Source organism: Gymnogyps californianus, chromosome 24 (assembly GCF_018139145.2).
Source record: "Gymnogyps californianus isolate 813 chromosome 24, ASM1813914v2, whole genome shotgun sequence".
Classification (NCBI taxonomy): domain Eukaryota; kingdom Metazoa; phylum Chordata; class Aves; order Accipitriformes; family Cathartidae; genus Gymnogyps; species Gymnogyps californianus.
The window spans coordinates 2160930-2173117 of record NC_059494.1 but is presented as its reverse complement, the minus strand read 5'-3'; the positions used below and the strand labels follow the sequence as shown (position 1 = coordinate 2173117).

Genomic DNA, 12188 nt, shown 5'->3' with positions numbered 1-12188 from the left:
CTTTTTAGACAACTAAGAGAATTTTGCAAGGGACGAATACTTACATTTCTGCGCTCCCCCCTTCCCACCCAGACTCTCAGACCTAGCTGGCTCATTTCACAATTGCTTTCAGTTTTTGGAAGAGAAAAAAAGCCTTCCTCCCTCACCTCCCCCCCGCTGTAGGCACTGTAGGACACGTGAATGTTAACAATTGGTCAATAAGAACTTGTGGCCTAAAAGATAAATACATAAGTACTGCACAAGTTCAGATAGAAGAAAACTAAATCTACATTGATACAAGTAACAGAAGTAAGAACACTATTAATTCTAGGTTAAAAAAAAAAAAAGATTGATAACCTTAATAAAAAGAGTCCTTAAGTTGTTTAGGATTCCAGATTCAGAGCATGTGACATTGTCAGAAAATAAGTGGAAAATACAAAATAAGTGGTGTCACATCTGTTTAGCTCCTGCTCCAGTGATTCTGCAGTTCTTTGTTGTTGTTTGTACAGTGTTAAATACAGCAGCATCTAACTCTGTGGCTATTTCAAGGTGGAGGAGCCTAAAACACTTCTGCAAAGAGCCAAAACAGAACCACTTAGAAAGAATATTCAGGAAAATCAAGATGGAAAAGTCTCATTTCAAAATAGTTTAAAACTCTTTCCTGGAGAGGCTGAGCTGCTTTATCTAACACTTGTTCTACCGTTTGTACAAAGAATTACACAAGTGTTCAATTTAAGGAAAAGAATGGCCAGAATGCTCAAATCAATGCCTATGATTCTTCTGAAACAATGAGTGCACATCCCCAAGCACATTATTGTTTTGTACATGCAGTTGGCCTTTAGCTCCAGGACTCCCACTTTGCCTTAGGCTTGTTGTATAGATAATGACTGCCACCTGCAGCAGCAAGGACGAACTACTTCCCCAAAAGATTTAGAGCCTTTAATTGTGATCACAGCAAGCAGAACCTTTCTCCTCCACCCTTCTTTGTGGGAGAGAACTAATAGCATTCCACTTCACTTTATAATATCAATGCAGATATATTGCACTTGATTAGTCTAGAAATTGAGAAAACCCAGAAGGAAGCTGAAACTCTACCCAAGTCCTCTTTCACCCCTCTCCAAATTACCGAGTGAAAGGATATATGTAACATTAAAATCAGAGCATGCACATTTATGCCTTAGATGGAAAATATGTATCTGAAATCAAAGCACTTCTTGTCTGTTACTTAATTAACATTTGGGTGTGTATGGATACACACAATAGTATCTCAATGGTAGAAAGTCACTTGACTGAAGAGTATGGGTTTAATTTAAAAGTATTTCTTAAAAAAAAAAATTTTTGTAGACCAGCAATGAGGTCTACCATCAAGAAATCCTAGGAAAGACATTCTGACTTGTGTCTGGGCAGAGACAGAATTATCAAGACACTCTAAACTTGATTTTCACTTCATCCCTCCCCCCCTCATATTTAAGACGACCCCTCTTAACTTTCTGAGTCTCAGAATGACACACTTATGACAAGCAGGTTAAAGGCATGAGGACACACATCCTAGCAATTACCCAAACCTAGGAAAAACAGTTGTTTGACCAGTAGTTTCATCATATAGGCGCCTTTCTACTGAGATTTCCATCCACCAAAAATAAACAGACTACTAATTTGCAGCTAACCCATGACTTGACTGCTTAGCAAAGTTCCCCCTCCAGTGGCCAACTTCGTAGGTGCAGCTTATGTTCCTGGCCCAGAGCATGATCCTGCTGCGTGCAGCCCCTATGACTCACGGACTGAATGGCAGCACACACAGGTGAACTATTAGGTGCAGATCATCTAACATGTTTGAGGAAGAAGAAATAACAGATGAGTAACTTAAAATAACTCATTGCCCTCCCACTGGCTCATGGATAAGTTGCTGCGAAGAAAATGACACTGATATTATATACAAGGAGGCTCTTAATAGTTTGTTATATGTTGACTTCTCATCCGGTGCACTGCATATCTTACTGATTCAGTTACTATAGCTTAATTTACTCTTATTTTTTAATAAGAGGAGACAAGAATCTAGTTAGACCCTTAGTAATACCAGGAAGAAAGCCTGAATAGCACTTCAAGGAGTGCAAGGAGAATGCTCCAAGTATTTTTTGAGCAGGCCAAAAAGCTTTATAGACACAGCTTAAGCCAGAAAAGTAACACTAAGCAGGCAATACAAAGCAAAGCTTTTGAAAAACCATCACAGAAAGAGGTTCCACAGCTAAAAAAATACAGGATACAGCATGTCTTTCAGAGAGAAATGCATTCCATGTACAAAAATGGAAAGTATGTTGAAAAAACCTGCCACATCCGGCATGTATGTTCATAACAGAGCACACTCATTCTCGGGCACTTACTCAGTAGTTAGGTTTGAGGTTTGTCTCCACATTCACACTCTTCTGGCCTCAGGACTTTGGGTGCCAGTAAGTCATGGCTTGCCATTGGGACTGGTTAGTGCCTATAAGTCTGTCACTGCATATATTGTGTAGTATTCGCCCTATGTAAGCCCAGATGGAAACAAAAGCTTCTGCAGGAGATCAGTGAAGATATTCAAACATGAAGGCTATTGATATAGCAGTGGAAAATAGTCTTTATTACTAAAAAGAATAAAGTCCTTAAAGAGAAGGTGTCAGGTTAACACAAAAGCATTTATGATTTTAATAATTTGTTCCCAAGACAATTAGGCAACAAGCTACCAAAACTTTTCACTTGTTACAAGTGACCAGGCTCCTTCCAAGCATCAGCCTCATTATTTGCTACCCATGTAGCTTTTTCTCTCAGCAAATCCAGAAATAAGGGACAATTAAGAGTTCCTCCAGAATTTGTTCACTGAGTGACCAATGATCATGCTGTACATTCCTACAGATCCTCCTGATGAGATCAGCAAATGCAAAGTACCACATACACGATTCCACATCTATATTCTGATATGCTGCCCTCTAAGGAACGCTACTTCGGAAAGAGATGCAAATCAGTGCACTTGAAGCCAGGTGCAAGAAAGTAAAACAAGAAGTTTAAGAATACATAGGTCATACTTGCTAAGAATAACATTTCTTTTTACTTTTCAGTATTGTCAAGGCAGAAAGTGACGAGAAAGGTGTCACAGAAATTCATGTTAAAAAAAAAAAGTCTCCCTATGGGACAGCATGCAGAACAAAACTCCGTTTCTTATATTAGTAAGCATAGATGCTGCTGGTTTCATATTCTGGTACAACTGAAAATTTGGACAAGTTATATGTTCATACAAGAAGTAAAAAGATAACAAGTCTGCTGGCATTGATTTAGTACCCACCCATTAGTACAACAATACACAAACTTAGTTGAAGTACCAGTGTTTCACAACATCTAGTCCATGATTCTCTTCGCATATTCTTTGGTTATGCAGAGAAACTTCTTTACTAACTTCAAACGACAGGTTCTGCACTTGTGTGAAGCTCCTGGAACAAATGAAGCAAGCTAAATCAGTTACTCTGGAGGATAACAACTCCTGCTTAACCTCAAAGGCTATGCGCCTGGACATTCGCATCATTCTCCTACCACGGAGCCACCAGAAGAAAAAACGTAAAATGTGAATTTTCTTCCCAAAGGCTAGAATTTGGAGGAGAGGAGGGGCAGTTTGCAGGAGGGGGAGATGCGTGGCTTTATGGTCTACCAATCTTCAAAGGTTTTAGCTGTAATCTCTTCTAGGGAAATGAAGGAAGGAAAGGGAATTTATCACGCTTTATCTCTTCCTCATGCTCTCAGTGATACTTCGTATTTGTTGACACAGTACTTGAGGAAAAAAACCTTTTCTGTGCTCCTTGTACCTCCTAAAGGATGATATATTTGCATGGTTGTTACTTAAGACGTAGTGCTTCCAGTTCACTTTTCTTTGTCCTGGAGTTCTCCGCTCTCCTACATATTTGCACTTTACCAGGGCTATTCTTGCTCACTGAAATTCTCAGCTAAAGTGTCAGAGAATGGCACACTAAAGTAGTTCACTTAGAGTACACAAACAAAAAACCCCAAACATCTTTACTTTGACTGTAGGTAGGGTAGGGACAGAAATACAGATGTCTGCTATGAACAGAATTAAACTTAGTGCCACTATCCCCTCAGTTACTCCTCCTCCCATATACATTCTGGATATATTCTGGCGAGACTATAGATTTTACTCTGAATATTTAGCCAACGAGTCTTTTCACCTGATTGTTGTAAATACCTTTGAAGCTCTTTATCCAGTTTCTGAGAAACTTCTTTAAGGTCTTTCAGTACACTAAATGCTTTTGCACTTTCTTCTGAGTAGCTTGGCATAACTTCTGTCAGAAGTTCCTGTGTGATAGTTAACTGCTTTTGCAGTTCATCTACAATATGAGATGTTAAAGATATTATTCAAAAATGCGTGCAATGGCATCAGTTAATACAAGATTACTTAATAGCTGCAGTAACCACAGAAACAGGTGAACTACATGATGGAAAACTAGCGTTTGTTCAGCTTTCACAAACACACTACAAGAAAACTGAGAGCACCGAATTATTTTTAGCTATGAAGACTAGCACCAGCAACAGGCTATTAAAATTGCTAATCAAGCTCTCATTTAGAGTATGAAAAAGATTTTTACGAGATAAATGCAAGAGAAAAAACAAGTTTTAAACATCCATAATTCCCTGGCCAGTTACATATATTGCTATTGGCATGTACCCCCAACACGAAGTTTATCCAGTCCTTTCCTTTAGCACTCACAAACCAAAAATACATATTTATTTCCTTTCAAGCCTTCTTACAAGAATTCTAAGTTCTTCAATAAACCTTTTCCATTTGTTTTAAAGTGTAAGCAAGATTATTGTAAATGGTTTAAGAATCTCGTTTCTTGCAGACCAGCAGTTTAAAAATGTAACTTTTTGTCCAGACTTCAATACAAAACACAAGTACTAATTTATTAAACAAACATTCTCTGATTCAAGACATCACACAATACATTTAAGCTCTAGTTGTACAGGAAATGTGAGCAAGTCTACCCATGTGACTATCGCTCAAACACAGAAACAAGAAGAGATCACAGTATTTCTACAACTCGCTTACCCATTAGGAACAAGAAAGGAGGAGGAATGCTGTGAATACAGTTAAAAGACACAGAAACTCGCTAAAGAAAGTGTATGTGAAAACTGCCCTAGTTTAGAAAGTTATTTTTTTTCCTGCAGCAAGATAAAAAACTTGTTCAAGTGCAGTTTAGTGGTTAAACGGAGACAAGAATTATTCACAGCAAAACATGTGACTAACGTTGCAGCCCAGTGTCCATGCAAGCTCTAAGAGCACACAAAATTCCTCCAGTGGCCCCAGATAGATCCAGCAATAACAATGTAAGAATTTTAGCATACCAAAACCACTATTTTTGAAAATAAATTTGATTAATCAAATTTTCATACCAAGGTATGTTAGCATATCTCCTTCTATGTGAATATTCTTTATGGGTAATTCATGTCTAGTGGCATCCAGGGAAACTGCAAAGCTTTTATATCGGTCTTTAAACTGTTCACAAACAGGAACAAGGGGAGAAAGTACTTCTATCTGAAAAAGACACATGATGAACCAACACTTCTTCAAAAGCAGCCATTTTGTTAGTACAGACCTGGCTCAATACAGAAAAATCATTTATAAAAAACCCCAAGTACCATTCTGAAATGCTCGTTGACAGAGAAATTCAAGAAGATTGTAGTACGATACTCCTATCATGCTGTTTAATAAGTTTTCCTCTACCACCCCAAAACACCTAGGTCAATACCAGTTTCCTTGTTACTGTAGCTCAGAGATATTAGCAACATAGCAGGAAAGCGTTTTATATATGATACTTTGACTGTAGTTAACAGTGTATTCACCAGAAGACAAAAGTCTTGTTTAATTTTCGCAATGCATGTTTCTTAAAAGCAAACATAGGTTCAGTTTTGAAAATTAATTATTCAAAAAGTACTACCTTTTAATTTGACACAACAGAACTAACAAAATACTGAAAAAGAGGGGAGGCTTTAGCTTCTAAGATCACCTATTATCGAGAACTTCATTAGAAACTTGCCTTCTTACAACCAGGCCAGAACTATTGCTGTCTGACGTATAAAAATAAGACAAATAAAGAACAGATGTTCACTTCTCACCTAAGGGTTAGCATCTCAGTTCTAGCCATGACTGTAATTGCATAACTGCAGGATGTTTACATGGTTTAAGACACTTGCATCTCCTGTGCATCAAGTGTAAACTGCTCTGGCAACCGGTGCACTACTGCTGCCTCTTGCCCAATAGCTCTAACTTCTCCTTCCTGCCCATCCACAAGGGACAACCAACAAAGGGACAAAAGCATTTGCTTAGGTTACTAGAGAGCATTACATGCCACAACAGGAAGCAGATATTTATGTTGTTTAAGATGCATAAAATTGTACCCCAGCAGACCACAGAAGCAGAGAAATCTTCTCTGGATAAAGGACTACTTCTTAAGCAGGCTTGTTTAAATATAGCAGAAGCATAAATTGTAATAAAGCCTACCTGTTTGTCTAATGCATCATCAAGCTGCTTCTCTCTCTCTTTGAGCAGAATTTCACGCTTCAACTCACAGAGCTTCTCCTGTTGTCTCTCCTTTTCTTCACACAACATTAGCAAGTTTTTTTCTGCTTTTTTCTCCAGCTCAGCAAGATTTTTTCCTGCCTATTACATCCAAAAAATATTCACAACTAAGTAATTAACATATGCTGAATAAACAAGTGAGCCTCAGACCAGGTCAAAGAGCTTCAATTAATGAATTGGAGACCTCACGCAACAAGCACAGTACATTATAATTAAAGCCTCCCTCTATCTTCTCCCCCCACCACTGCTAATATTTTTGTAAAGGAAAAATATACATATACAGCACTGAGTGAACAAAGAACAAAGTCACTGCTACAACCTTGAACCCCAAACACTCTCACTCACAGTTTTCCCAAAACTTCTGCATACCCCTGCTTTATGAAGAACCAGCACCAGCTTAATAAACTGGCAGTGAATTCACTCTAAGAGAGTTTTCAAAGTCAGTCATACAGTTTTATAACCATAAACACATCAAGTCACAAAAATCTAACTTTTACGGATCAGAAACCAGAGACAAGAAATTAAACAATTCCTCAATATCAAATTCTTCTATCTGAAACACCAAATACTTGACTGACTCTCACCTTTACTCTTAGGTAAGTTAAAAGCAGTGTCTGAGATTCCAGCTCTTCCATCAGAGCACCAGAATCATTTCCCTTCAGAAAAGAAAAGAATGTACTAGATCAATTTTGGTATTTAAACAATTATCTTTTCAATGTTCAAATAAATTACTGAAAGTCCAATTTATGCCTGGAATTATCAACAGTGAGCTTGATGAAAAAAGTTTGGGTTTTTAAACAACACATGTTAATTAAATATACCTCTCTGTTCTTTGTTCCACCACTTTTTGTAACATTTTCAGCAGATTTTCATAATACTATGTGCTGGTTTTGGCTGGGGTAGAGTTAATTTTCTTCATAGTAGCTGGTATGGGACTATGTTTTGGATTTGTGCTAGAAACAGTGTTGATAATACAGGGATGTTTTCATTATTGCCGAGCAGCGCTTACACAGAGTCAAGGCCTTTTCTGCTCCTCATACCACCCCGCCAGTGAGTAGGCTGGGGGTGCACAAAAAGTTGGGAGACACAGCCGGGACAGCTGACGTACCATATGATGTCATGCTCAGCATATAAAGCTGGAGGAAGGGGCGGGGGGGAATGTTCAGCGTTATGGCATTTGTCTTCCAAAGTAACCGTTACATGTGATGGAGCCCTGCTTTCCTGGAGATGGCTGAACACCTGCCTGCCAATTGGAAGTAGTGAATGAATTCCTTGTTTTGCTTTGCTTGTGTGCACGGCTTTCAATTTACCTATTAAACTGTCTTTATCTCAACCCACGAGTTTTCTCACTTTTCCGATTCTCTCTCCCATCCCATCGGCAGGGAGTGAGTGAGCGGCTGTGTGGTGCTTAGTTGTCGGTTGGGGTTAAACCATGACGTACTGGTAGAGAACTTGAAGCTTCAGTGCTACGTTGAATGAGATCCCTAAATAAGGCACTTCAAATTAGGTTGAATCAATGTTAGTTTTCTGAGCAAAAATGTCAGAAAACATTTAAAGATAATGTGATATAATTAAAAGGTATGGACAGGAATACAAAAAGAATCCACTTGAGGAGATGCTACAATTGGAGCAGATTCTTTACCACAAGAAATGGAGGCAAAGCTTCAGTCAGTGTTGAGACATCTGATAAACAAAACAAACACCGCTAGCAGTAGAACAGACTTATCCTCTGACTTCTGTCAGAACAGCTTTAGATCATCCCAGGACCCGAAAGTTGTTATTAAGATTAAAGATAAACTGAAAATCTTCATTTCACACATTTCAAAATAAATATGCTTAACAAATGAAAGCAGTGAGACTCACCGCTTTTTTGGTTTTTTGACGTGTCCCTTTATCTCCTTTGCAAGCAGCTTTTGAACTAGGAGTCTTTTTGCGGACAGTTTTATCTGTATCACAACAGAAAAGTTATTGCTCTCTTCTACCAAAGTATATAGGGTGGGTCAACATACCATCAGGTTCTTCAAAGGCAAAGATAATTTCACATTTATTATGTGTACCAGTAAAGATGACTTGTACTCTATTTCTGGCTCTGATGATACTCATGAGATGTGGATCACATAAGCATTTAGCTTTAAGTGACAGTTAAGAGATAGATGCGATACAATTTTCAGAAGGGCTGGTAATCTAACACCCATCTGTTATAGGAACAAAGACTTGAGAGTACTTTGTTCTTTAATATTTGATCTTAAACAAAAAGAACAGAGCACCCAAAAGATACTAAAAATCGAGAGATTAATTTAAACCCCAAAGGTCTTAACACCTCTGCTTAAAGACACTTGAAATAACATTCACCTTATTTAAGAAAATCCTTTTGTGAATATAGAAGAATACAAGGGTTACTTATCATCAAGTTACAGCACATATGTTAAAAATAATAAAACAAGAAATTGAGTATGAGTGGAAGCTTACCATTAATAGCTGAAAGATCAAGGTCCGGTCGACTAATTTTATCTTCATCTAATAAAGTGGACTGCAAGTCACCTTTCTCAAAACTACTCTGATTTAATGAGCTAGGGACACCACCTGTAGAAAGAAGCTATTATCAAACTAAAAGAATTAGAACAGATTCTGCACAAGTTCACAATTATATATGCTTCACTAATATGTGGCAACCTTATGCAAACTTTTACACATTTATTTTATATACATCATTGGTACACTCCCTAACTTACCTAGAGATAAGGTAGTTCAGAGTGTCATCCTCTTAAACATTTCACAGTTCAACACCACCACCCAGATGTGAAAAGGGAATAATGTTATTTCCTCAGGATTTTCAAGTCAAGTTAAGGTCTTACCAGAAAATTCTTCTGCAATTCTTGCAAAAGAAATAAAAATGGACTGTTTTGCAGACAGGGATTTTCAGTCATTTACACTGGGTTTATTAAAAATTTTAAATAAAAAAAAGCAGGGCAATGGTAAGGGCATAGTAAAAGAGTAGTTCAAAGCCTTGCGCAGAAGGCAAGAGATATGCTTATTTTAGACAACCCAATTACTCAGTTCCAGATTAGTTTTCTATCAGAACATCCAGACAAGAGTTTAATGCATTTGAGTTTACATCCCTCAATCCCACATCAAGTTTCTTAATTCCCTTTGTATACAGATAATAACTGGCAGTGATGCAAGTAATACAAAATATCATCTCTTAACAACATTTTAGAGTTGTTAGGAGTTCCACAGGTTGGAAATACAAACTCACAAAAGAATAGCTTTTAAATTCTGGTAAAACCTACCAGTAGAAGTTTTACATTTCTGAGGAAGAACTGATCTTGGTTTAGTTGCAGCAGATGGTTTAGCAGTAGACGTTGAAAAGGAATTTGCTGAAGTATCCTGACAATCAAGAAACAGATAAGACTGAACACAAGCAGTAATTGCGATCAGCAATATACCTTACCTCCAACTTGAATTCTGACAATAAACAACTACAATCCCAAGGCGTCTTGGTGCTTTGCAAGTCACCTGAGTAGAGTCCCAAGTTCCCATCCCAGTCTGCATCTAGTAATACACCACGACTCCCTCATAACCCCAACAGAGTCATTTTTTGCTTAGGTCTCGCTGCCACACGTCCGAGCCGCCCCTCACGCCATTTCCATCCTTTGCTGAGCGACGCCTGAGCTCGGCAGCGAGGCGTCCAAGTACCTTCTTGGTGTCTTTCTTATCGTACTGCAGGTAGCGAGACTTCACGATTCTTCCTCCTGAAGAAGGAGCAAAGAGAGCTCAGCCGGGCCCGCCGCCGCGCTTCCCACCTCAGCGACCCGCCACGCCTCAGTCGGAGCGGGCTCCCCCCTCACCCCACGGCTACCTTTCCGCTTATTCTTAGACACTTCTCCGCCCGCCACCGTAGTACTGGAGTCGCTCGCCAGCGCAGACATCCTGCAAAGACAGAACGGGAGATGAGAACGGCACCGGGCGACGAGTGAGGGGCCGGGCGGCGAGACGCTCCCCCTCTCTCACCCTCCCGCCGCCTCAGCCGCCATCCCGTTCGAACCGCCGCGCAGGCGCAGCACCGCCCCCGTGCTCCAGGGGCAGAAGAAGCCGCCCGCCCCCTAGCGGCGCGGAGGGACGAAACAAGCCGCCACCGCCGGCCTCACCCGGGGCGGACACTCACCGCACGGGCATGGGGCCCTCCCCGAAGGGGACGCCTCCCACCCGGGCTGCGCCTGCAGAGGACTGCTACGCTCCCCTCCGCACCCAGAGTAAAGCAAGAAATGAGGGCCTGACAACGCTTACAGTATGACTGACCCCAAATGCTGTTCTTTCCCCAGGCTTTTGGTGGGAGGTGGTCACTATCTGCGGCTTCAGCTGGTGAACCTCAAGAACAGCATGCTAGGGATCTTCTGCGCTGCCCCAGTGCTCTAACAAATCGCTGGAAAAGGGCGGTGAGCACCAGCAACACCGCCGCCTCTGCAGCAGGAGCCCTCACAGCGCCGGGAGGCGAGGCTCCCAGCCGAGAACAGCACTGGGGTTCTTCGGTTTTGACAGGAATCCACCCACTCCCGCTTCTCGCCGCAGGGCCCTGCCTCAGAAAACACCTCGCTGCCGACGAGCGCCCGTTCCCGAGCTGCGTTGGGAGCCGCGGGCGGGGGCGAGGCAGCCGAGCCGAGCCGAGCACTGGCCGCCACAACCCCGGGCGACGCTTCGCGCCTCCCGCCCCGGCGCGCCGCGCGGCCCCGCCGCGGGGTGGAGCGCATGCGCAGTGCGCGCGCGGCGCTGAATGGGCGCCGCCCTGCCTCCCCCTACCCGGAAGTGGTGAGCGGGGCCTGTGGCGGGCGGCGGTGCTGGTTGCCAGCGCTTCACCCACCGGCTGAGGTAAACGGCGGCGGAGCGCGGCCCTGTGCCCCCGATGGGTGCCCATTCTCTTCCTTCCTTCCTTCCTTTCCTCCTCTGTGGGCGACCGAACTCTGTGGTGGTGGCGCCTCAGAGGGACGGGGTCTCACACCGAGCCGGGACGGCGCTGCCCACCGAGGGCTGGGGCCGGTGGGGCGGGCGGGGGAGTTGTGTGTGTCTGTGTGTGTCTGCGTGTGTGTGTGTGTCTGCGTGTGTGTGTGTGTCTGCGTGTGTGTGTGTGTCTGCGTGTGTGTGTGTGTGTGTGTGTGTGTGTGTCTGTGGAGCGAGGGGTTCTGGCGGGAGCCGTGGGGCTCCGCCGCTTCTCTTGGGAGCCTGGCGACCGGGAGCCGTTCCTCGGGGGTCGCCCCTGGGGCCGGCCGGGGCGGTGGGCGCTGGAGCGGTGCGCTGCTCGGGGCCGGGATGAGGAGCAGGCTGAAGCTGTGGTGTGGCTGGCTTTTGGGCGGCTGCGTGGGCTTGTAACGGACGGGATGGCAGATGTGTTGCTGCTGGCTCGTTTTGCATCTGATGTGCCCGAAGAGCTGGACGTGCCCTAAGGGAAGGAACATGCCTCGCCGCCCGTCTGCACCTCCCGTCTCTCAGGCGATATGCAGGGGGAAGATCTTGCCGTTGATCAGGGCACGATGTTAACTTCCATCTCCTGCTTACTGATCTTTCAGCCTTCTGCTTTTTCACATGATGTCTCTAACTC

At 42.5% G+C, this 12188-nt stretch overlaps 1 protein-coding gene across 1 annotated transcript; it reads right to left on the bottom strand.

The window, feature by feature from the left end:
* Positions 1-2575: 2575 nt before the first annotated feature.
* HAUS8 (HAUS augmin like complex subunit 8) lies at positions 2576-11194 on the bottom strand. The gene is made up of 11 exons (XM_050910613.1): positions 10895-11194; positions 10455-10525; positions 10292-10347; positions 9886-9982; positions 9065-9178; positions 8459-8541; positions 7180-7251; positions 6518-6676; positions 5410-5551; positions 4205-4346; positions 2576-3440 (listed from the first exon to the last, which is right to left on the bottom strand). Exons 2-11 carry the CDS (start codon positions 10522-10524, stop codon positions 3320-3322), a joined length of 1056 nt encoding a protein of 351 aa, XP_050766570.1. The 5' UTR covers position 10525; positions 10895-11194; the 3' UTR covers positions 2576-3319.
* Between the last annotated feature and the right edge of the window lie 994 nt (positions 11195-12188).